At 40.3% G+C, this 26,186-nt stretch overlaps 1 protein-coding gene and 1 long non-coding RNA gene across 3 annotated transcripts in view; both read left to right on the top strand.

Moving 5' to 3' along the window:
* The first annotated feature begins 232 nt into the window (after positions 1-232).
* LOC127582945 (uncharacterized) lies at positions 233-7,666 on the top strand. The gene is made up of 3 exons (XR_007958189.1): positions 233-357; positions 4,388-4,566; positions 6,956-7,666. It is a non-coding gene; the product is annotated as an uncharacterized LOC127582945 (long non-coding RNA).
* Positions 7,667-14,009: 6,343 nt separating this feature from the next.
* dusp3a (dual specificity phosphatase 3a) overlaps positions 14,010-26,186 on the top strand; it is a 28,909-nt gene continuing 16,732 nt past the window's right edge. The window contains exons 1-2 of one of the 2 annotated variants that reach the window (XM_052038529.1): positions 14,010-14,148; positions 14,366-14,631. In XM_052038529.1, the coding sequence (XP_051894489.1) occupies positions 14,510-14,631 (122 nt within the window). In that variant the 5' untranslated portion in view covers positions 14,010-14,148; positions 14,366-14,509. Of the gene's footprint in view, positions 14,230-14,365; positions 14,632-26,186 lie in introns of both variants that reach the window. The other variant, XM_052038530.1, reaches the window with a different exon arrangement.

The following is a 26,186-nucleotide window of genomic DNA, read 5'->3' as shown; positions in this document are numbered from 1 at the left end:
CTTTAACCCTTGTTACCGCAGGGAAATCATTCTCAAGGCGAACTCTGGCCGGAGGATGAACCCACTTCACAGTTTAATAGAATTGAAACAAAAAATAAGGAAGGTAACTTTTTTCCCCCGGATTCATCCTGTATTTATTAAAATAACACTCGTTACATTGTAATTATACAGAGAAATAAAAATCTATATTCCCCCCCCCACTTTTATCAGGTTAGTAGCTGTTCACGTGATTTTAATTTATCAGATGTTGGTGCTCAGAAGTAACTCAATTAATGGGACACTGGTTTCGCACTGCAAGCTTCCCAAGCAAATAATCCAGTTTATTCTAAAGTGTGCCAGCAATTTGAAACAACAAGCGTAAGCAGACCTACATTTCCAATCTTAAAAACGTTTTTTGTTTGCTCTTTGCTCCGGTTGCGTTCAACTTGATTTTATTTGTCATTTCAATTTCCTTAAATTTGCAATGTTTGCTCTCAATTTTTTGGGCTTTTTCCTTATATTAACCGGAGATGTTTGCGTATTTAACACCAGTCAAGAAGACTTCGATTTTATATATATATAAAATATATATAGGCATCTATAGGCATTGTTTTTCATTGTAATCCATAATTGCTTAGGGATCCCTTCCCTTTTAAGTATGATACATTTAATTTAATATACTTGGTGGCCTGGGAGACTGTTGGAAGTGCAGCCTCCTGCACATTCTCAAGCTGTGTAAGTGCAAACATTTAATAACCTTCATATTTCTGCGTTCCAATTTAAAAACTTAAGGGACTTTATTGACGTGAACAGCACGTGACCGGAAAAGGTGTCAATTTTTCTGGTTCAAAGTTCTGTCTGTCCAGTTAAGGATCATTTCCTGGGAATCTTGTATTAGGTTAACTTGCCTTTGTGAATGTATTCTGTGGTATTAGTTTACCCTCTGTAAATGACAGTACAATAATAAATCAATTTACCAATTCAATTGAAGGAGCAATCTCATGAATGAGAAAAGTGAGATAAATCATAAGTTCAACTCTTGAAAATACTAGTTTCTGTTTTCGGCAAACATTTTGCGATGATACGGTCAATGTGATTAGAAAAAAGCACTTACAATTTTTGTAAAAAAAAGCTTGCTGGCAGAAGGCTTCAACAAGTTTCGATTTCTGTAGCAAAAACATTCCAAGGCACTTAAGTGGAGCGTTGTCAAATGAGAATTTTTGCAGAACCATATAAGGAGATGTTCATGTAGATGGCCAAAAGTTTGGAAGAATTAGGTAGTTTGAGTAACTGGAAATCAAGCCCAGTTCATCCCTATAATTTAAACAAGAAATCATGTTACCCCTGCTTTTCATGAAGAGTTCGGATTTTGGAATATTTCAGATCTGAAATGGCATTGCTTCAAGTTTATAGGAATATATGGCTCAATTGGCAGTCTCCCTGCCTCCAAGTAAAAAGGCTGTGGCTTTGAGCCTGGCTCAGAATTTGATCATGTGAATTTAATCTTTGGAGAAAGCAAAATGTGTGGAAGTAACGGTCCTTTGGCTTTAGTGAACACAGGCAATGCAAATCAAAGTGGTTATTTATCTCATTTACTGTTTGTGAACAGGACCTTTGCAGGGATTTATATTTGACTGTTCTTGGGGAGACACTTTAACCTGATGCATTTTGTACTCGTACACAAATCATTAATGGGCTTAATGATAACTGGGGAGCCTGAGGCTACCCAACCCCATGCACAAATCTTAGTTTGTAGAAACTGCTGGCCAGTACATTTTACCCACGTAACCAAATTGAATTCCTAAGTAATTTTAACACAAAGTGCTTTGGGACTTACTGAGGACATGATAAGGAATTGAATAAATAAAGTTATTTTTAAGGGAAGCAGCAGCTCCTAGACATTTGTGAACTTTTTTTGAAACCTCAAACTTGATACAAGAAGTTGGCAGGTTTTGAAAAATCCGCATGGTGAATAAGTGGTGCGGAAATTGATTTGAGGAAGGCAGAGGTTGGAGGTTTAGTGGGACAGAAGTGGAGACATAGATGAGAATGACAAACAATCTGCTGGAGGAACTCAGCAGGTCGAGCAGCATCTGTGGGGAGAAAGAAAGTGTCAACATTTCAGGTCGAAGTTTGCATCCAGATTCCAGCATCTGCGGTCTCTTGTGTCTACATAAAAGAAGATCTTTGGGTAAGTGGTAGCAGAATTGTGCTACAGCCAGCCCCTTGTTTGTTGTATATGAAAGTGTTGTGCTACTGAATTGGGGAGTACAAAGAGTACTTGAGTTACCAAATGCATCAAAGCATCATCCCAGGGGATGGCAGCACATCATGGATCTCAGCAGCCTTGCTTAACACTGCAGGGCACTAGAACATCTTTGAAAGAAAGTCCCACACTTTAAGGACTCTGGTAATGTAAAAAAACATGCAACACTATCAATAAGTTGTCTCAAGATTCTCTGATGTGAAATGTTATCAGTTTATTTTGTATTGAATATTCACATTTGCCAAAACTTTGCACAACCCCTCAGTGCTGCCACTGCATTTCATGCACACCTATACCTCAGTATAAGCCTCATTGTCAAGGCGCAAAATTCAAATGAAAACCACCTTTACTTGCACCTTCCACTGCCTCACATATAAAAACATCAAACTGCAAAGGGGTTGCATGATGCATGGTCATGTAGGTTGGGCTCATTTATCACAAGGCATTTTGTCATTTCACTTGCAGTATCTGAATACAACTTTTCAGCACAATAGGGTGGTAAAAAATTCAAGGGATTTTGTTTCAGTCAGAATGAATTACAATCTCAGTCTTTTGCCTCCCGCAGCTGAACTTGTATATCTGGACAGACTGTAACGTATAGAAAGTGAAGCTGTTTTTGATATTTTGATATATTATTACCCTTTGCCGAGTTACTTTAAGACATATACACAAGTATACAAAACTTAGTAAATACCATCATACAATGCAAGCTTTGTCCTCGTCATCTTGGAAGAGTAGCCTATTAGTACCTCCTACAGCCCATAAGTCTTTGCATTTGCTGTTACAAAAGACCAATGCATCACATCAGGATAACATGTAATTAGTAAACTTGACTAATTAGCAGTAGTTGTGGCAATGTACACAAATGAGGAGAAACTGTAGCGGTGAAGTGAGGGCCAAAAGCTGCTGCCCAGATAAATATCACCTGGTAATGTGCTACCCCATCACACCTCAGTGCTTTATCAATCTAAACCTTCTTTCTCACAGACTAAGGGCACTTCTTTTGAAAGCAAATGTGTCACTTGCTTGATGCACTGTGGACAACCAGTTTACTGCTTTGATATTTGTTTGCAGTGATGTTTTGGAAGGATTTGCTGGGTAAACTAGTGACCTCAAAACCATGGAAAGGCAGTCATTGTGAAAAATGTTATCAGTAGATTAGTTTGAAAGAGCTGATGTAACTCTGTGAAGGGCTCTCTCATGAATTTGAGGTAACATTCCCAAATAGGATTATCTGTAATTTTGGGTACTGGAATGGTTGAGAAAATAATCATACCTGCCCTTTGTAACTTGTCATGAACTGATAATTCCTCCCCTTTGAATAGTTGACCATCCAAACCAATTTTGCCTTAACTCCTTTGCTTACTACAGCTGAAGTAAGGTTTCTGAAGTGAAAAGAATGGTGAACAGAAGTATTGTATTGGTTTATTATTGTCACTTGTACCAAGGTACAGTGAAACACTTGTCTTGCATACCAATCGTTACAGGTCAATTCATTACGCAGTACAGTTATATCATTGAAGTAGTACAGGGTGCACTGAGGTAGTACAGGGTGCACTGAGGTAGTACAGGTAAAACAATAATAGTACAGAGTAAAGTGTAAATTTAAAAGTGTTAGAACAATTATAGTAAAGGTAATGAGTAGATCTGTAGAGAGCAGCTTGCAAATCAATTCTAAATGATGGCAGAAATGAGTACATCAGGTAAAGCAGCCTAACAAGTTTAACTGATGCTAACTTTTGGGATAATGCTTAAAATGACAAGCATTTGCGTTTTCATGTACCTGTCTAATATATACAACAAGCTCAAGGGGTAGAAGGCTTCTGCCATATAATCCACATGTGCAATTAATTTTTCACATTTGCATGGGTTTTAGTGCACAATTGGGCCTGTGTGATGTGTCAACAAAGCTTTGAAGACTTTATTCGCTGGGTTACAAGCAACTTTTAGACTATCATATTCAGTAGAAGTTGTTTTATTTTCTCCACTGCGTTCAGAGCAGCATAACACAGGAACTGGATTTCACCTGTTTTTTTAGTGCTGTATTTAGTTCATCACCTAATTGGGAGACCCACAATAAATATTGCTAAGTTTGTGAAAAAATATCACAAAGGTGGTATAAAACCTTTTTTCCTTTGATAGAACATTATCTGTGGGTTTCCCACTGGTAGCAGAATGCAGAGCTTATAATTGCTGCAATATGCCCAGACTGACTGCTGGAGAGCAAATGAGAAGCTTAAAGTACCTCGTCCACACGAGCCAAGTACGGTAACACAAGATTGCACTGAAGTTGAGGGAAAACAGCGGATGGAGGAAAGGAGGTAAATAATGCTATGCAGTGGGACTGGACACAGGTTTGGACCAATGGTTGCTATGCCATGGTGGCAAGTGACGACGAGGCACTTGATCATGACGTGATCAGTGCAGCTTGTGCTAATGTACATAGTAAATAGACACTGCAATCTTAATAGCGATAAGTGCAACAAAGAGTGCAGTACATTGATGTGATTGTGGCAAAGTCTGTGGCCAAAACATCAGTGCCCCAATAATGAAAATTTAATTAACATATGAAGGCTGATTTGCTGTGGTTTTGCTCCTTGTTGGACTGTGAATTTTTTAAAAAAAGGTTGTAGGACCTGATTTTTGAATCAAATTTTGTGTCAGAACTCCATAGTCCTGCTAAAGTGTTTTACAATATAAAACAGTGCAGCACAGGAACAGGTCCTTTGGCCCACGATGTCTGTGCCGACAATGATATCAAATTAAATTAATCCCATCTGCCTGCACATGGTCTATATCCCTCCATTTCCTGCATGTTCATGCGCCTGTCTAAATGCCTTTTGAAAGCCACTATCGTGTTTGCTTTCACCACCACCCCAGCAGCAACGTTCCAGGTACCTCCCGCTCTCTCTGTGTAAAAAAAAACTTGCCTCGCATATCTCCTTTAAACTTCCCCTTCTCACCTTAAAGCTATGTCCCCTAGTATTTGACGTTTCTACCATGGATAAAGACTCCATCTACCCTATCTGTGCCTCTCATAATTTTATAAATTTCTATCAGGTTGTCCCTTAGCCTCCGATGCTCCAGAGAAAACAATTTAAGTTTGTCTTATATCTCCTTGTATCTAATATTCCCCAATCCAAGAAGCATCCTGGTGAACGTCTTCTGTACCTTCTCCAAAGCCTCCACGTCCTTCCTGTAATGGGGCGGCCAGAATTGCCCAGCGGAGTTTTGCAATGTGTGGGATTTCTACAGGGCACAAATGTATGAAAATCGGCATAAGGTAGATTTTGTGTGTGATTTGTGCATTAAAAGAAATCATGCTATGAACTCCAATTTCTTTGTGGCTGAGTTTTGAGCCAGATTCTATAATATCTGTTTCCATACAGCTATGTCCATGCTGGTTACAGAATCTTACAAACTTGCCTTCTCTATTTTTCACTAATAGCTCCAGGTTAGACAACATTGGTGTATATTTACCAGGTATCATGCAACCCATGGACAGTGGTATTCCACAGATGTCAGTGATTCATACAGCTACTTTATAGACGAATTGAGCAGCTTGTATTTCTTCAGCACAGAAACTTGGCAGACCAATATGGCACAGACTATTGCCAAGGCATTGCTGGCATCCATTTCAAGAATATCGGCAGGACAAGCAATCTATATCAGACCTTGTTATTACATTATCTCACCAAAAACAGTGAATTACTAATGTTCTTTTGCAAACGAAGTGCATTAGTCACAAATGCCTTGCAATGGTCATCTCATGAAAGAAAATGCGCTTGCAATTTCACTGTCATTGCTTGAGAATGTTCTAGAACAGCAAATGATAATTCACAGATATTTATCATTACAGTGTTTAAAATAACTGACTAAGATAATTATAACTCGAAAGAAGAAATTCATAGAAAAATAATTATAATATCATTTAGAACATTTAATGAATGGCAATAGGATCAGTTTAGGAATCATACACTAGACTGTTGATGGGATTTTATTAACTTAAATTGTTGGTTAAAAAAAAAGGTTTTTTTTGACAACTTTGACAAATTAGCAGGAAATTTAAAAGTAAAAACACTGCCTATTCCTTAGCCATTATAAAATTTATCAGAGTTAAATATTCATACAATACAGAAACAGGCCCTTTGGCCCAACTGGTCCATTCGACCAAGATTCCCATCTAAGCTGGTCCTATTTGCCCACGTTTAGTCCATATCCCTCTAAACTTTTCCTATCCATGTACGCATCTAAGTACCTTTTAAATGTTGTTAATGTACCTGCCTCAACCACTTCCTCTCGCAGCTAATTCCATACACTGACCACTCTCTGGGTGAAAGAGTTGCCCCTTAAGTTCCTATTAAATCTTTCCCCTCTCACCTTAAACCTATGCCCTCTAGTTCTCGATTCCTCAACCATGGGAAAACACTGTGTGCATTCACTCTATCTATGCCCCTCATGATTTTATACACATCAAAGTAAATATACATAATTTTAATTTTATTCATAATTTTGTCATCTGGACATAAGTTTTATGATGGGAGAGTGAGGCAACACAGCAAATGAAGAATTCTTTGTGAATAGATAGCTCAGATTGACCAGTGTGCTCGGTGTAATTAATGCCATCTAAGCAGATTTGTGGATCCAGAGATAAAACATTGAAAAAATAATGATTTTGTTATATCTGATATTTTCTTTATTCATTCACAGGATGTGGACAATGCTGGCAATGTTGGTATTTTTTGTCCAGCTCTAATCAATTTGAATTGAGAAGCTGCTAAGGGACAAACACATTGACGGGGCTTGAGTCACAAATGGGTCAGACCTGGCAAGCACGGCAGATGTCTTTCCCTGTGGGATATTTCAGCAAATGACATCTCTTTTTATGACAATCTGTTAGTTTCATAGTTATAGTTTCTGAGATGAACACTTTCCCCAATTCATTAAGAGACCTTAATCAAACCTGTGCTACAATAAGACATTCAAAAACCAATGGTTAACCTAAGTTTGTAACAAACATGTTCATATACTTGAAGATGGAAACATGACCTGCTGTAATCTTATTCATGTTGATGTATTTGAAAGAAATCTTTAAAGCTATCCCATATGCTTAACTGCATGTAATCTACTTTAAGAACATTTGATTGGATTTATTTTAAAAGGCTTGTTTGCTGATGCCCATTTTAATTTTACCTTAAATAGTAAAACAAAAGTGAGAGTTTTAAAAAATTTTATAATGATATATTTACTTGATGACATTCATTTTGATTTTTAAGATATAGATTCAGTTCTATTCTGTTGCAAATTAAGAGTGGAATGAATAATATTGAATAATTGTGATTGCCTTTCTAAAGTCAATGATGTTTATATTTATGCTACATCTGAAATTTTCCTGGTAAAATGTATGGTTCTATATTTAATAAATATTCTGTGATCTTGTTGATTACATGTCGGCATTATCCATAGTGCAATGTGTCTTTACTGATGCATTGTGGGCCATCTCAATAAATCTAGCCTTTTGGACCATCGTGCCTCAATAAATATGACCTTTGAAACTGCCAAACCTCCAAGCATTCCATCAACATCTGACATACTATCAAATATATTAGAATTATTTCATGGATTTAGCCTGGTAACTTGATAATGGTATTCCCCACCTGCAATATTTTGTTAATAATAAACCCATTAGCCAATGTCTCGTTGAAGTATTAGTCATCTGGCTGGGAGCTGCACAGTTATGAGCATCAGCCATTTAGCCATTGATTCTATTGGACATCCTTGGAACTTTTGCCCCTGGTCCTGATTTAAACTGAAAGGTGCAAACTTCTTGGTTCCTTTTTGCTGTTTATCTTTCCTTGGGCTGCTGCTGAAAAAAAGAATGCAATGCAGTTGAAGTAGGTTCATCTCAGGGTGGTGCAAAATTGGAACTATTTCCAGTTATGTTAGTGCCAGAAGGGAAATTCAACTTCTGACTTTCAGTCAGAATTTTCATTAGCACTCGAAGTACAGACCTAGCATGGAATTCACTGCAGTGATGTCAACATAGAAAATAACAGCACAGTACAGGCCTTTCAGCCCACGATGTTGTGGTGACATTTTATCCTGCACTAAGATCTATCTAACCCTTCCCTCCCATATAGCCCTCTATTTTTCTATCAATAGTGCAACACCTACTTTCAGTCTTTGATTGTGATTTCCAATCTCATTTGTCTAAAACCGTAGTTGTTGCAATACTTATCAACCAGCTTTTACCAATGCTGTTGAATGCCAATCACATTCAAAATACATTCTTTGCCAGGCTACTCCACAGCACTGTTTCCCCTCAATGGTTACTCTACAGACTGCTCAAGCCTTCTTTGGTACCTTCAGCTGCATTTCTGAACTCAAAACTACCCTTGTATTTGTTTTGAATATTGCTGGATGAAATGGAAACACCAGAGGCAGCAATGGGTTCATGTAGGAGGAAGAATGAAAGGACTTTTTAAGCCAAGACCTTATCCACCCTTGTCTGAGCAGCAATGTCCAGGCAAATTAGACTCCACTAAAACCCTCCTCACTGAGATCTGTTTTACAGCCACCTCATACATGTGAAAATGAATGAAAGGGCTTACGTATGAGGAGCGTTTGTTGGCTCTTGGACTGCACTCACTGGAGTACAGAAGAATGAGAGGGGACCTCATAGTGACATTTAAAATGTTGATAGGAAAGGACAGAGTAGATGTGGCTAGGCTGTTTCCCTTGGTGGGTGAGTCCAGGACCAGAGGGCACAATCTTAGAATTAGAGGGTACAGTTTCAAAACAGAGATGAGGAGAAATTTCTTTAGCCAGAGGGTGGTGAATTTGTGCAACTCCTTGCCACGTACAGCAGTGGAGGCCAGATCAGTGGGGGCGTTCAAGGAGGAGATAGATAGATATCTAAATAGTCAGGGTATCAAGGGATATGGGGATAAGGCCGGAAATTGGGATTAGAATAGTTTTTTGTTTCCCCCCTCCATTCCCCATTTCTCATTTCTTTTTTCCCTCTTCCTTGGAGCAGACTCGATGGGCCGAATGGCCTGCTTCTGCTCCCTTGTCTTGTGATCTTGTGAAAAGACCAGCCTCACAGTCATCATTACTTTCAGCTTCCCAGCTTCAGGATGTTTCTTCCTTTGAGAAGAACAGAACAAAGCAACAGTTCTATTGGGATCCAAGTTACCTTTTGGATTATTGGATGTGTACCTACTTAAATAAACAGCAAGTTAGCAGTAAAGAATGAATGATAAGGAAGCTTTGAAATTTTTCACTTTCACTGAGAGTATGGTTTCTGTTCTGCCATCTGAATAGGTTGCCTAATTCAGTAAACTTGCATTCACAGTGCAGAGCAATACTTGCACCAATATTGCCTTGCTTCCAATTCCTACTTAAGCAGCTTTTCTGCTTGGAGTCTGAGATTGCAGAATCATGTATTACACAACCCCTTAAGTCTTAAATTGGCTAAATTGCAGCTATTGAATTCAGCTGTGACATCTTCCATGTTCCAAAGCCAATGGAAATCTGCTAATTTATGTGTGAGATGATTGTCTGGATAAAGTCTAGGATGACTATTGGTGCTCAGGGGATCACAAACAAGGAGAAGGAAAAAGCAGATAAAACATGAAAAAAGCACTATAATTTCAAAGTGCAATGGATTTTATTACAATGCCATTTTGACCAGAATCATAATGATTATGACACAGGAGGCCATTCAGCCTATTGGGTCAATGCCATCTTCCATCAGAGCCATCCCATCTCCCTTGTTTCCTATATCTGTCACGAACCAGCAACAAAAGAAACACACTGAGCATGATTCAGTGTTAAAAACTATTTTATTAATCACTACTTATGATAATACATAAAATAAAAGTAAAAATGTTAGTATGTTAGAATTCAAAAATGTTAAACCTCGAACGTTAACCCCAAAACTAAACTCTTCGTGTGTGTGTGGGTGGCAAAGTCCAAAACTCCCAGTTCCGGAATGGTTCTTAAAGTTCAGTTCCGCAAGCCATAAGGTGAAACATGAGCAAGGGCTTCTTCAACAACCACCGTTGTCTGAAGATAAGACGTAGATGTAGGGAAACATAGAGAGAGTAAATACGAAATCCAAATGTTCCACGATGGAACCCAAGCGACACTTCAGTGTTTACTCGGTAGTGACTTCCTCACCCCGAAAAGCATCCGAATCGTGGTCGTCCACACACAAATACCTGTTTCCTTCTGCAGGTCAGCAACAAAGTGAACTCCACCGGATTACTTCCAACTTCCATACATGGATTTCAGTGGCAAACACAGTTATTGTTTCTCATCCATCGATAGAGAAAACTAGCAGGCTGGTGTCTCTCTCCCTTCTCTCTCTCTCTCTCCTTCTTCTTCTGACTTCAACAACGTCATTACATCCTTTATCTTCTATTGACGTAAGCACACCCCACACACACATACACACACACTCTCTATCTTAAAGGGACTTTCACTGAGTCCGTAACATATCCCTGCAACCTATTTCCTCTCACATGTTCACAAACTCTTCTTTGATATTTTTGCCAGTTACCTACACTAAGGGGTAATCTGCAGTAGCACATCTTTGCAATGTGGGAGGAAACTGGAGTAGCTGAAGAAACCTGCGCAGACAGCACTCGAGATCAGGATCGACCACACATCCTTGGAGTTGTGAGGTGGTAGCAGTAACTGCTGTGCCACTGTGCTGTCCTTGTGACATCACTGGATGCCATTGTCGTGGTAACATTGAGGAGTAGTCACCTTGCAGTCAGCATCTAGAGGTCATCTTCATAGTTCGGACAAAAAGGGGGAAAAGAGAGATAGAGAGCAGGACGTAGTAATAATTAAGTAGTTAATTGGGATTGAGCTTCCCTCTATCATTCCCCATTCCCTCACACAGCCACAGATAAGTGAAGGCTTTCTATTTTCATGAGGCAATGCATAAAATTTTGAAAACCCACCCTTGGGGTTGAGGAAATATTTGGAGTGAAGATTCATCATCAGTTTAAAGAGCTTTTCAATGAACATTACAAACATATTAACAATAAAGAGTTTTATTTATGTTTAGGAGTAAGAAATCAAAAAAGATGATATGTTAATCAACAAATCACCACAGGGTATAACAGCCAGGTCAGAATGGTGGCATGAGCTGATCTCCACTCTCAAAGATCTAAGTTAACAGAATGGGCAGAAAAATTCAAAGAGAGGTGTCTGAGAGGTAACCTAAAAGCAGAGAATAACTAGAGAAGATAAATTCAATCCAGAACACCATTTAAATAGTTTTACTTTTGATTCTATTTAAATTTCTGAACCTCTGCCTCAACTGACGAAACCAAGGAATCAGGAGACACAAGAGACTGGGGATGCTAGAAGTTGGAGCAAAAAACAAACCACTGCAGGAACTCGGGGTATTAGGCAGCATCTGTGGAGGCAAAGGGATAGCTAACGTTTTGGGTAGACATCCTGCATCAGGACTGATAGATTTGATTTCAGAAAGGATACTGAGGCTAAAACAGGGATCTAATTCAAGGTACAGTGTTTGGAGCACCCTCAGGCTTCCACAGAAGGATAGTCATAGTAATCTAAAGGTTATTATCCAATAGTTGTTAAAATGCTGGATAAATTTGTCCAGAACTCAGTGCCTGAAACGGAAGTAAAGGCAGAGACTCTCCCCATACTTAAAATGTACTCACATGTGTTCATGAAGATCTGTGAACTGCAGAGCTGTCAACTTAAAGGTAGGATTAGGCAGGTTAACTCTCTTTTAACAGACAGGGACAAGATTGTCCAACAGGACTCATGTGTTGTAAACTTTTTTCTGTAATTTTAATAATCCTAATGATTGGGAAATGCAAGTTCAAATCCCACCAGGCTAGCTATGGAATCTAAATTCTGGAATAAAATTGCTAATAGTGACAGATTACTGTTTTAAGCCAACTAAATGACCAATGTGTTTTGAAAAAGGAAATCTGCGTCCTTATCTTGCCTGGCCTACATGTGATGGCAGAGATATTACTGCTTTCAAAAATGCTTCAGGAAGCCACTCATTTCAGGAACACTAAAAGATGCAGATTAAAGATGACCTTGCCAAAGGCACCCACATCCCATGTATGTATAAATAAACGTAACTTTGCAATGAATGATTTTGATAAAGTGAGTGAAGGCAGAGGTGTGGAAATTCTTTTTTAAAGCAGTAGCTGTGAAATGTTCAGTTGAAGGAAAATGAAATAGATAAATATTTGAATTCAGCATAAAATATAGCATTATGGAGAGAGAAAGTGGGACAGGAGACATTTTGGGGTGTTATAATGAAGTGTAACACAGGGTCAGTGGGCCTAGTGGCCTTCTCCTGTTCTGTAAAACCCATCTATTGTTCTAACAATGATAAGTTTAACAGCATCCTTCAACATTGTAAAAAGTCACAGGGAGAATTATCAAACAAACTTTGACAGCAAGAAATATAAGCAATGAATGGAAAACATGACGGAATCAGAGAAACCTTATGATGCAGAAGGAGACACGTTTTCTGTGATTTTATGATTTTATTAATTCCTCTCTTATGAACAAAAGCCTACTCAAAATGTAGGCTTTAAACAGAATCATAAAGGAAAGAGATACATGGAGAGGTGAAGAGGCCTAGGAAGGGAGTTCATGAGGTAAGAGCTTTGGTAGCTGAAAGCACGGCTGTTAATAGCGGGACATAAGAAGACCCCTCAATTTGCCCCACCATTTAATAAGATCATAGCTGGTCTGATCTTGGCCATTTTCCTTATGGATCTCCATAACCTTTGAATACCCTGTATTTATCCTTGAATCCATTCACTAACTCCATTCCCACAGTTTAGTGGGATAGAAAAATCCAAAGACCATCAAACCTCTAACAGAAGAATTTCTTCCCAATCTGTCTTAAATGGGCAACCTCTTATTTGGAAACCACAGTCTTGGTGGTGGGGGTTCTTGGATGGGGGGGCAGGGATGGGGCAAGGGAGGGAGGGTGGGGACATGGAAGGTTTAAAATCAAGGAGAGACATTTTTAAATCTGAATTATTGAGTCATAGTGCATGGAAACAGGCCCTTCGGCCCAACTGGTCCATGCTGACCAAGATTCCCATCTAAGCTCGTCCTGCGTTTGACCCAAATCCCTCAAAACCTTTCCTATCCATGTACCTGTGCAAATGTCCTTTAAACATTGTTGTGCACCTACCCCAACCACTTCCTCTGTCAGTTCGTTCCATATACTGATCACCCTGTGTGTGAAAAAGTTGCCCCTCAAGTTCCTATTAAATCTTTCCCCTCTCCCCTTAAACCTATGCCCTCTAGTTCTTGATTCCTCCAGCATGGGAAAAGACTGTGTGCATTCACCCTATCTATGCCCCTCATGATTTTATACACCTTTATAAGATCATCCCTCAGTCTCCTGAACTCCAAGGAATAAAGTCCCAACCTGCCCAACCTCCTTCTATCAACCAGTCCCTCCAGTCCTGGCAACATCCTTGAGTCATTTCCAACCAAGGTCAATGAGTATAGGGGCTAGTGGGAATGTTGTGACTTTGGATTTAAGGAGCAGAGCTTTGGTTGAGGAAAGCGAGGATGAGAATTCACTCATGCAGGATAACAATATCGCAGATGAAGGTTTTGGTAACAGGCTGAGGAAAGCGCAGAGACACATACCCTTTCTGAGGTGCACTTGTGACACCGACCCATCCTCAGACCACCAACAGCCAAATCATCCCGGAATGCAAACATGCAGGCTGCCTTGAAGCATAGAGATCCCCGCCCTTTTCCACTGACATTATCGGTCTGACCCATCGATAAGGCATTCTCCTCCTCCCTCAGTGCCCACGCCACAAAGTTTGTTACATTCTGGAAGGGATGCAGAGAGCGTCGGCGTGGTGAGTGTGGAGCAGAACGCCCGGCGGTGGGAGCCGGGTGCTGCAGCCTCGCATTTGCAATAGATGTAGTCTGTGGGATTGGTATGTGTGGCCTGTGTGTGTATGTGTGCGAATAGCAGGGTGACTGTGAGGGAAGGGCGTTGTTGCTGTGGCTGGCAACGGCTGATTATCTCTCCTGGTATTTTGCTCTCTCTCTCTCTCTTTCTCCCATCCTTAGGATCCGACAGTGGGAGATGCAGGAAGTTTCATAGCAGCAGCGACCGCAAGCAACATTTGTTACAAATAAGACCACCTCCCTGCGTGCACGCAACCTGTTCCGGAGCAACGCTGTCCCCAGTGCGACCTGCTACAGCCACGGACCATGTCAGAGCACCGGCTGATGGTAGAGGAACTCAACGAGCTACTAGCAAACGACAGCGGCTTTTACAGCCTCCCAGCCCAGCACTGCAATGAAGTTTACTCCAGGATATATGTGGGCAATGCGTAAGTATTTTATTTACTGCTTGCTGCACACTTAAAGCATCGCAACCACTCTCCCTCCCACTCTCTTAGTTTTCTTGTTAGCGAATCGATTGCAGGTATAATTGGTCTGGCAGTGAGATTTGCTGATCACGTTTGCCTGCTTTATTTTAAGCTTCTGTAAAACATCGTTGCTAGCCTTTCAGATACGAGTTGATCACATGGAATCACAACAATTTACTTACATTTTATCTGCCGTGTGCGTGTGGCCCTGTGGAATATGCGTGTGAATCTGTCTGCCTACGTACACAAAATACGTTATATATGTACCGTGATGTATTGATGTGAATATAAAAATGTGCATCAGATATAAATTTGTTGCAATTCTTTTAAAACATAGTGTTATATTTTTAAATCTTTTTGTCGGGATATTTAAGGTTGTACTTATCTCTGTGAAATGGATTTCTGGATTAGATTAGAGAGGCAAAATTGTACAGTCGGGGTTAGTTTGCAGCCTGCCCTGTTGCTACCCAGGAGAGGGTGAAAGTCGCAACAATGGAGTTTTCTTATAATGAAGCAGGTGTAAAGATGACTTCACAGTCCAAGTGGAGCCTCATGCAAAGGTCCATTTGCCACCTTACAGTGCATGTGCAATAAAAATGGCTGTGCAGTACAGCACAAGTTATCTAGTAAAGTCTTCACTAACTTTATTAGGATCTTACCAAAAGGGTGATGGACAGCTAAATCCAGGTCTGAGGTTCAGTTCCCTGATCTGATGATTTTCTTTTCTCCTGGGTGATGTCCATTGGGGAAGAGGGTTGTGAAGGTGGAGGATGGTGTGGCTGGGCAGACTGATTACTGATCCTTTGAGATAATGTAGAAGTGTGAGTGGCAAATTAATGGTGGATGGAACATAGCCATGACAGTCAAGTAAACTAGTCATTTATCATTGATGCTCACATACAATGCTATCCTGCTGGGCTCCTGACGGAAGAAGTAGGGGGAATATTGGAACAAAACTTTAATTTAACTGATAGTGAACTTTACTGTGCCTTTGTGCCTAAATACAGCTCTTTTATGTGGACTACTAGTGGGGTTTTGGCTTGAAGGTTGTCTCATACCTAACAGCTTCATAGGTACAATTGCGCAGGTGCAGATACAATTACAACATTTAGAAGACTTTTGGAAAGGTATTTAGATAGGAAAGGCATTAAAGGGGTATGGGCCTAATGCAGGCAAATGGGATTAGTGTAGATAGGCATCGTGGTTGACATGGACAAGGCCTGTTTTGGCAGTATGATTCTGTGAGGTGCAGTCTGTCACTTACAGTTATCCATGTGATGGGTGAGTCCCAGTATGGACAATTCTGAACAGTGGGTGAGAGAACCATCCTGGTTTGACCTTGGGAGGAAGGTCATAGCCATGGAATACCTGCTCTTTGGACAAAATCAGTATTTTCAGAAAAGGCATAGGATTAGTATAAAAGTATGCATCATGCAGTGTACTGTAAATTTGTAACCTCATTTGCAATAATTGTTTTAAATAATTCCAAAATACAAAGTCAATTACATGATTCTTGACTTTTTAAGAGGTTGTTGTCTCTCAGTCAAGGTGTTATCTGCAGGAAGGACTGATGAAGTAAGCACAGTGACCATGTAACGATGTCAGATTATAGTTAGTACACACAGAAGCAGTGTTAAAGCAACCTACATTTTCCAGGCGAGAACAGCATTCTTTTGTAATGCATTTCCTTTAGAAGATATTTTTTGCCCATGAGACAAATATGAATTTGTCACTATTACTGATGCGTTAATTCAAATTAATTTCTTTTTGAAGATGCTTGGAATTTTGATGATGTAATATATCTATGATGTAGTCTAACAAGTTCTGGTGAGGACAGTGGAGAACTTCTGATTGAAAGTCTATGTTTCAAGGTCTTAAAGGGTTAAATTAAGGACTGCATAAAATTCAGTTCTGCAGCTTGAAGAGCAAACTCTTTGAAATCAAAGGCTTTCATAGGGTAAATGACGATAAACTATTTCTTCTGGCTGGAGAATATGGAACAAAGGGGCCCATTATTAGAGCATCGCAATTAGGAAGCCATAGTGTCTCAGAATGCAGAATCAACCATCAAGAAGTGAAATCAGGAAGTATTTTTTTTAAATACAGTGGTAAGTGGAAACCTGGAACCCTGTCCCCAATATGCCGTAGATGCTGTGTCAATTGAAATCTGTGAAGCTGAAATTGATAGACGTCTGTAATGTTAGGGTATCAAGGACTACATAGTGCAGGTGGAGTCATTATCTGATTGCAGAGTGAAGCAAATGAAAAAGTCTAAATGGATGACCTTGTCTTCTTATATTCGTCCATCCATTTAGAGCATAGAACAATACAACACAGGATCAGGTTCTTTGGCCCATGATTTCTGTGCCGGCCTTGATGCCAAATTAAACTGAGCCTATCTGGCTGCACGCGATCCGTATCCCTCCATTCCCTGCATATTCATCTGTCTGTCTCAATACTGCTTAAACACCACTATTTTTTTCTTTGGCATTTGTTGTTGAGACTCTGCATCATACTGGAAAAGAGAATTATAATCATCCAAACTGGGACTATTCCCAAATGTTGTAAAAGGAGATGAATCTTGCCTCATTATAGGAAGGATGTGGAAGTGTTGGAAAGGGTGCAGAGGAGATTTACCAGGATGCTGCCTGGATTGGAGAGTATGGACAATGAGGAGAGATTAAGGGAGCTAGGGCTTTACTCTTTGGAGAGAAGAAGGATGAGAGGAGACTTGATAGAGGTATACAAAATATTAAGAGGAATAGATAGTGTAGACAGCCAGGGCCTCTTTCCCAGGGCACCAATGCTCAATACAAGAGGGCCTGGCTTTAAAGTGATGGGTGGGAAATTCAAGGGAGATAACAGAGGAAAGTTTTTCACCCAGAGAGTGGTTGGTGCATGGAATGCGCTGCCTGGGGTGGTGGTGGAGGCAGATACGTTGGTCAAGTTCAAGAGATGGTTAGATAAGCATATGGAGGAATTTAAAATAGGGGGATATGTAGGAGGAAGGGGTTAGATAAGTCTTAGGCATGGTTTAAAGGTCAGCACAACATGGTGGGCTGAAGGGCCTGTATTGAGCGGTATTTTTTATGGTTCTATGGAATCTGTTCAGGTTCCAGTGTCTCTGTTCATTCTCAACTCACAGATTTATGCTTTAAAACTGCTGAATAGGGGTAGCAGGCAGTTCAGCTGCAGCTGTTTGAAACAACCCATAAAAAGAACATCCTATACTTTTGAAATTGCTATATTGTATGTGGCAACCAATCCAGTCCTAAATATTGGTTGCAGTAGATGATCCATTGATAATTTATTTAAACAGTAGGAAATAACTTGTGTTACTTTTGTTTGCAGTTAGGGACCTCACAGTACCTTTGTTTAGTTTTGGATGCAGAGGTAAAAACAGAGGACACTGAAGGGGACGTAGGAAAGAGTACAGTGCATGGGAGTCAGAGTGTGTAGAGATTGCAATTTATTTTAGCTGTAAGCATCCACAGCTGAATTACTGCATCGGGTCATCTTTCATAGAATAAAAATAGGCCCAAAAATACTGGCGTCTGCAAATTGTGTATAGGCATCTTCACACCAGCTCTGACATTGGAGAAAAGCTGATATAAGGAATATAGGGCAGTGACCATTGTGCAAAGTTCTCAACCATATTTCTTCATCAGAAACATTAATTGTGGATGATAGAGTATTTCTGATGAGACCTGATGAAGGATTTTGACCCAAAATGTCGACTGTTTATTTCCCTCCATTGATGCTGCCTGACCTGCTGAGTTCCTCCAGAACTTTGTGTGTGTTGCTCCAGGTTCTAGCATCTACAGAATCTCTTGTCTCAAAGTATTTCCCTCATTTATCTAGCCGGGTTCCAAATCACTCTTACATTTTGCTACATCATTGTTAATCAAGGATAGGATGAGATCTAAATAGCCAGGTTTATTCAAAAAGATTCTTGCCTCTGATAAAGTACCAAGGTAATAAGTAGTTTGCTTCATAAACACTTTATGAATAGAATTCTGTCAGTAAACAGGTTTCACCTTTGGATCTCCCTATGTCCACAGATTGGTTTGAGCTGCATTTAATTATGTGTTAAGGCGATTTGGTGACTTAGTTCTATGCAGCTGAAAGTCAGAAGACAATAGTTAAGGCACTCTGTTCTCATGGAGATTGGAAAACACAGTCATGCAGCTTGAGGAACTTACCTGCTTTCAACATGCAGGTTTGGAGGGAATTATTGACTGCTTCTCCAAGGAAGAGGGAGGTTCTTTGAGCTGGGTGTGCATAGTTCATCAAGAAGTGAGTCCAGTTAGCTTGATGTTTGCTTGAATCCATAAACAATGACCTTTTTGAAATATATAAATGAATCCCTTTAGCGTTTTTTGTCTGGGGCTCCTTATATCACACACAAAATAATGAAATGTAAGTGAGGGTTGGGAATGTGGTTCTTGATACCAATCAGTGCAATGCTGGAACTGTCTTGATGACCTGCATTCCTTTTGTTTCTCACACCCTGAGAGAAAGTGCCCTTCATTGACCGGGTTTTGTGTTTATTCAAAAGGACATGCTGGGTAAAGGGGTGACAGACATGAATCTATTATCTCACAGCTTTTTCACAGAGGTGATCTTCAGCTTAAAGACATATTTCACCCTTGCACCTTCCATCAACTTGGGTAGTCAAACTCTTCTCATCAGAGAATGACACTTAGTGTACACTTCAAGTGGAAATAGCAAAAGATGGATTCACTGCTCCAAAACTTTAATTAGTAAAATCAATGAAAACTGGCACTTTGAGGCATTGAGTCATAGAGAGAGACAGCACAGAAACAGGCCCTTCAGCCCACTGAGTCCATGCTAATCACCCATTTACGCTCATCCCATTTTCTAAATGTGACTAGAAATCATTCTCTTAAGGCTTGCTGGAATGGAGTTCTTAAAGCAAGAAGATTATTTCTGAGGCTTTTTAGCTTATTTTATTTTTAGGGCCACCTGGGAGTATTTGCAAAAGTTGAAATATTCCTTTCAAGGTCATGTGGGTTATTCTGCTCTTAATTACAATAATTTCAGCATGAATTCACATTTGTACAAATATCTTCTTTACTACTGTTGCATTTATTACAGCTGAAAGTTACCTTTAATTAAAAAAAACAATTTATTAAAAAGGAATTCAGTAGGATTCTAACGTATGGTCAGAGTCATTTATTTATTAATAACGGTAATATGGCCCTAGTGAAATGTTACATCTGCCGGGAACATACACAGCTAATTATAGAAATCACGTCAGTTCACAGTGGCAGACAGCTGCAGGTTTGCTGCACTGTTTGTGAGAGCGCAGGCCACTTGGTGAGCAGTCAGATCATCTCCGGAGAGGCTGTTAAACACGCTTGACTTTTTCAGGACTCTTAGTCTTGCACAATTTTGTGCAATTTGCAAACATAAACCTTTGGAAAAAGAAACCTCTTGAAAAACGTTGAATAAAGTCCTATTGCTAACCACTCAGCATGTAACATTGCAGAGTATTTCAGGGAAAAGCTGAGGTATGTTGCTGTCTCACACACACACACTCCAGGCACCAACTACCATCTTGGAATGCATTGTTTTTAGAAAAAAAACTTTCAATAATTTTTCAATTTCCTTTTTTCCTTAATGTATTTCCAAGTAATTTAGTTGTACTTTTTTTTGTAAACAAAACTAAACTCCCCTAAGCAATTGTAGAATGCTGCCTGTTGTACAATTGATCCAATGTGACCAGCCAAACTGGCCACACTGTCACTGTCCATATTTCATGTTTCCTCACAATGTAGTATGAGGCCATTTGGCCCACTGAGTTTGCGCCAGTTCACAAAGCAATCCCATTGCCCCACTAGTTTTCACTGTAATCTGTTTGTACAATAATCCCATCAATTCCATCATCCACTGACTCAAGGAGCAATTTACAATGGCTGGTACTTACCAGCCCACATGTAGCTACCTGCCCACAGGAGAGGGTCCAGAGGAGGTCAACAAGAATGGTCCCACGAATGGAGGGCTTAACATATGAGAAATGTTTGATGTCCTTGGGCCTGTACTCGATGGAGTTCAAAGGACGAGGGGGGGAATCTCATTGAAACCAGTGTGGATAGAGTGGATGCGGAGAGGATGTTTCCAGTAGTGGGAGAGTCTAGGATCCAAGGGCACAGCCTCAAAATAAAGGGATGTCCCTTTAAAACTGAGATGAGGAGCAATTTCTTCAGCCAAAGGGTGGTGAATCTGTGGAATTGCCACAGAGGGCTGTGGAGGCCAAGTCATTGGGTGTATTTAAGGCAACGATTGATAGAATTCTTGATTGGTAAGGCGGGGGGGGGGGGTGGTGTAAGAGTTATGCAGAGAAAGCGGGAGGATGGCATTAAAAAATCAGCCATGATTGAATGGCTGAGCTGACTCGATGGGCCAAGTGGCCTAATTATACTCCTATATCTTTTGGTCTTATGTCTTTGGGATGTGGGAGAAAATCATAGCACCCAGAGGAAACCCGTACGGTCACAGGGAGAACATGCAAACTCCACACAGACAGCACCAGAGGTCAGGATAAAACTCAGGTGGCAGGAGCTGTGAGACAGCAGCTCTACTGACTGCGCCACTGAGCTGTCCTATCTTGACGTGCCTGATAATTAAAACTTTTAACCCCTGAGATTGTGTAGCCTCCCTTTGTTCACTACCAAGAGAAAAAAAAAAGCCCATTTTGGATGGAGAGATTGAAGACCTTCTGATGTCCTTAGTCTGGATGCTAGCAAAAGTCACTGATCAAAGAGAGAAAGTTAAGGGACAAGAAAGTAGATGTACAAAATAAATTTGGCATTACCCTGGCCGAGTCACCACCATCAACATCTCAGTGGTCACCATTAACCGACAGCTCAACTGGATCAGCCACGTAAACACTGTGGCTAAAGAGAAGGTCAGAAGTTCGGTAGCCTGTGGAGAATGACTCACCTCCTGACACCCCAGAGTGTTTCCACCATTTACATTCAACAAGTCAGGAGCGCGATGGAATGCTTTCTACTTGCCTGGATGAGTTCAGTGGTGACAACACTGAAGAAGCTCACCATGTTCCAGGACAAAGCAACCCCCTTTATTGGTACCCTATTCACCCACCCTGAATAATCATTCCCTCCGCCACTGAAGCACAGTGGCTGCAGTGTGTACCAGTTACAAGACATGTTACAGCTACTCACCCAGACTACTTTAACAGCACCTCCCAAACATGCACGTTCCATCACCATCTACATGTTTATTATTGTCACATGTACCGAGGTACAGTGAAGAATTTTATTTGGCATGCCATCCATACAGATCATTTCATTACAATCGTGCATTGAGGTAGTACAAGGGAAAACAATAAGAGAATAAAGTGTTACAGTTACAGAGAAAGTGCAGTGCAGGCAGACAATAAGGTGCAAGGCCATAACGAGGTAGGTTTTGAGGTCAAGAGTTAACGTACTAGGGGACTGCAAGCTACACGCCATCTTGACTCAGAAGTATATTGACATTCCTTAATCATTACTAGGTCTAAACCCTGGAACTCCCTCCCCAGAAGCTCTGAAGGACAACAATGGTTCACCTCCACCTTTTCAAGAGCAATTAGGGATGGGCCAGCAATGCCTCAATCATGAAGAAAAGAGGAATAAGATTTATGTTTGTTTAATACTTTCTAAAATCCATGGATTAGTTATTGTTGAAATGGTCATGATTAAGTTACATTCCATTTCTATGGTGAATGTGGGTGTTTTAAGTTTACATTTAGGGATTTTTCATCCATTACAATAGAAATATTATACAGGATGAAAATTTGAAAGTAATAATTAAAAAGTATTAACATAATTTAAAAGTAATAATTGACACTGTAGTGCTGAGCACGTAAAGTGCAGTATTGTTTGTGATCTCTCTCTTCTGGGTATACTTGTACTACTAGTTCAGTCAGTGGATTTTTCTTTTACAATTTGACATATACTGTCATTGTGCTGCTATTCTTAATCTCCCCTCCTTTTAATTGATAAGTCTGATTAAACTGAATCTCATGTTGCCATGAGGCAACAAAAGTTGTGCGGGGAATATAAGGGCAGCAGCAGGTTTGGCCAGTTCTGTGTTTCTGCTTCCTCTGATGTGAAAGATCAACATTATTAAGGTTCTAACGAAGCATTAACTCAGTTCTCTTTCCATAGATGTTGCCAGGCCTACTGTGTGTTTTCAACATTTTGCTTTTATTATCAAGGTCTCATGAAAGGTCATCGGCCTGCAATATTAACTGTTTCTGTCTCCACAGATGCTGCCTAACATACCGAGTATTGCTTGAACTCTCTGTTTTTATCTCAGATTTCCAGCATCTGCAATTTTTTGCTTTTCAATTCTACTGGAAACTCTGCCAATGAGTGACACCAAAGTAGAAGGCATTTCAAAAGGTTGGATTCAAGCTCCAACCTGGGGAAATAATTTTCCTAATTTTACTTTGGTAATTCAGCTAACACCCCATTTAGTAGCTCTGTGTCCAAATTTTCGTGACACCCCTCCCCACTTCAACATTCCTAAGGGACCATTTCCCCCCTGGACATTTTAGGTTCTTTTCCATCACTACTAACACCCACTCCCCTTCTCATGGCACCTTCCCCTGCAACTGCAGGAGATTTGCAAAATCTAACTTTTATCTCCTCCCTTCCCATCATCCGGGGATACAAACAACCCTTCAAGCTGAAGCAGCTGTTCCCTTGCTCCTATTATGTAATGAACTGCATTCGGTGAGTAACCACTTTGTAGAACACATCCATTCAGTCCACAAGTGTAACCCCAAGTTTCCAGTTTCCTATCACTTTAAACCTCCAATTCACTCCCACCTTTCTTTAGCTGTCTACACTGTTCTGACAAAACTCAACACAAAATTGAGGAACACCTCCTCATCTCTGACTGGATGCATTGCAGCCTTCAGGGCTGAATGTTAAATGCTACAATTTTAGATGATCAGCATTTCCAGTCTCACATTTCCAGCTTTCAGTACTTCTCTCTCTCCTCTTCTGGTATTTCAAGTTTCATTTGTTTCCTTTTTGCACTAACCCAGACATGTTTTTTGTTGTTCTCTAACCTTTACCATCCTTTTCCGTTCAATACCCCTACTTGTGTAATTCAGTCTCTCCCAGTCCTCAGCCTAACACAGACGTTCTCTACATCTCTCCCCTTTTCTCTGCAAATTAAAACTTGTTTCACTTCTAACTGTTCCCACTTCTAATGAAATGTCATCGACTTTAATGCTGTTTCATTTGCCACAGATGCTGCCTGATGTGTTAAGTATTCAGTTTAGTTTCAAATGTCTAGCATCTTTAGTATTTTAATCAAAAAGCAAAAAGTTACAGATGCTATAAATGTGAGATAAACTCAGAAAATGTTCTAAATACTCAAAGCATCAGGCAGTATCTATGGAGACTGAAACTGAGTTAACATTTCAGGTTGATGACCTTTTCAGAATCAGAATCAGGTTTATAATCACTGACATATGTTGTGAAATCTGTTGTTTTGTGGCAGCAAGACATAAAGACATAAAAATTACGATAAGTTACAAAAATAAATAGTGCAAAAGAGACGTAATGAGGTCGTGTTCATGTACTGTTCAGAAACCTGATAGCGGAGGGGAAGAAGCTGTTCCGAAAACATTGAATGTGGGTCTTCAGGCTACTGTTTGTGAGGGTCCTTAATGATGGATGCTGCCTTCTTTAGGCACTGCCTCTTGAAGATGTCCTCGATGTCAGGTAGGGTTGTACCCATGTTGGAGCTGGCTGAGTCTACAACCCTCTGCAGCCTCTTGTGATCCAGCACATTGGAGCCTCCATACCAGTTAGAATGATCTCCACCGTACATCTGTAGAAATTTTCAAGAGTCTTTGGTGACATACCAAATCTCCTCAAACTCCTAATGAAATAGAGCCACTGGCATGCCTTCTTCATGATTGCATCAATGTGTTGGGCCCAAGATAGATCCTCTGAGATGTTGACGCCCAAGAACTTGAAGCTGCTCACCCTTTCCACCGCTGACCCCTCAATGAGGACTGGTGTGTGTTCTCCCGACTTCCGCTTCCTGAAGTCCACAATCAATTCCTTGGTCTTGCTAACGTTGAGTGCGAGGTTGTTGTTGCGGCACCACTCAACCAGCCGATCCATCTCACTCCTGTACGCCTCCTCATCTTTTGAACGAACTGGGAAAACAGGATTGTTTTAGGCTGCATCGAAGGGGGTAAGGGTCAGGTCAACAAAGGGAAATGTCTGTGATAGAGGGGAGACCAGTAAAAAAAATAATTGGTCTCCCCTCTATCACAGACATTTCCCTTTGCTAAAGGTTGCAAGTGTGTTAGCAGGAGGGAGAACAGAGGAGAGAGAGAGAAAATAAAAGATGATAGAATTGCACAATACAGAACATGTCACTTGCTAGGGATCTCTAACTAAAGAGAATGCTGGGAATTCCCAGCAAGTCAGTGAGTGTTTTTCTCTCCATGTATACATTTGATCTTCCGAATATTTCCAGCATTTTTTGTTTTTGGTAGTATTTTGGTTCAGTTTATAATTCAGCCTTAATTATAAGATGTCTTTATTAGTCATATGTACGTCGAAACACACAGTGAAATGCATCTTTGTGTAGAATGTTCTGGGGGCAGCCCGCAAGTTTCACCATGCTTCCGGCGCCAACGTAGCATGCCCACAACTTCCTAACCCGTACATCTTTGGAATGTGGGAGGAAACCGGAGCCCCTGGAGGAAACCCACCAGACAAGGGGAGAACGTACAAACTCCTTGCAGACAGTGGCGGGAATTGAACTCGGGTTGCTGGCGCTGTAATAGCGTTACGCTAACTGCTACATCACCGTGCTGTTCCAACATTTTTTTGTTTTTGGTAGTATTTTAGTTCTGTTTATAATTCAGCCTTAATTATTAAACAACTGCGGCAGTAGAGTTGAATCTAGAGGTGCTGTCCAATGGCCTCTTGCTTCCAACTGTTCCAACTCCTGCCCCCTACAGTTGTCTGCTTAAAGCATTCATCTTCACAGCACATGGCCAGTTGCAGAGCAAAAGGACTCTTCATTTCCCATGTGGATGGTAATTGACTGTTGGTCAAACAGTACTTTCACCCCTTTGCCATATTTTGTTTTACTAGCTAATTCTGTGATGGAATTGTATAGGGCAAGAGGGAGAGATTTGTACTTTTGTGACTGGCAAATCCAAAACTCTCCACTTCCATGCTCTTCCCCACAGCCCTGCAGATTTCTCCATTTCAAGCATTTATTCAGTTCTCTTTCAAATGCAAGAAAGCAAAATATAAACTGAATGTCTTAGAAGTCGCTAGCAGGTCGGGCGATAGAGAGTTTACTTCTCAGGTTGGTGAGCTCTTATCAGAAAGCCTTTTGGAAGTTGCTTCTTTCACCTTTTCAAAGCACATGGAAACAAAAATATTCTGAAAATTAAAAACAAAACACAATTTCTTTTAACACACCTATAATTTTATTACAGG

The sequence above is a fragment of the Pristis pectinata genome, chromosome 25 (assembly GCF_009764475.1).
Source record: "Pristis pectinata isolate sPriPec2 chromosome 25, sPriPec2.1.pri, whole genome shotgun sequence".
NCBI classification, from domain to species: Eukaryota; Metazoa; Chordata; class Chondrichthyes; order Rhinopristiformes; family Pristidae; genus Pristis; species Pristis pectinata.
Note: the sequence above shows the minus strand (reverse complement) of the source record. Positions and strands in the feature narration are given on the sequence as shown.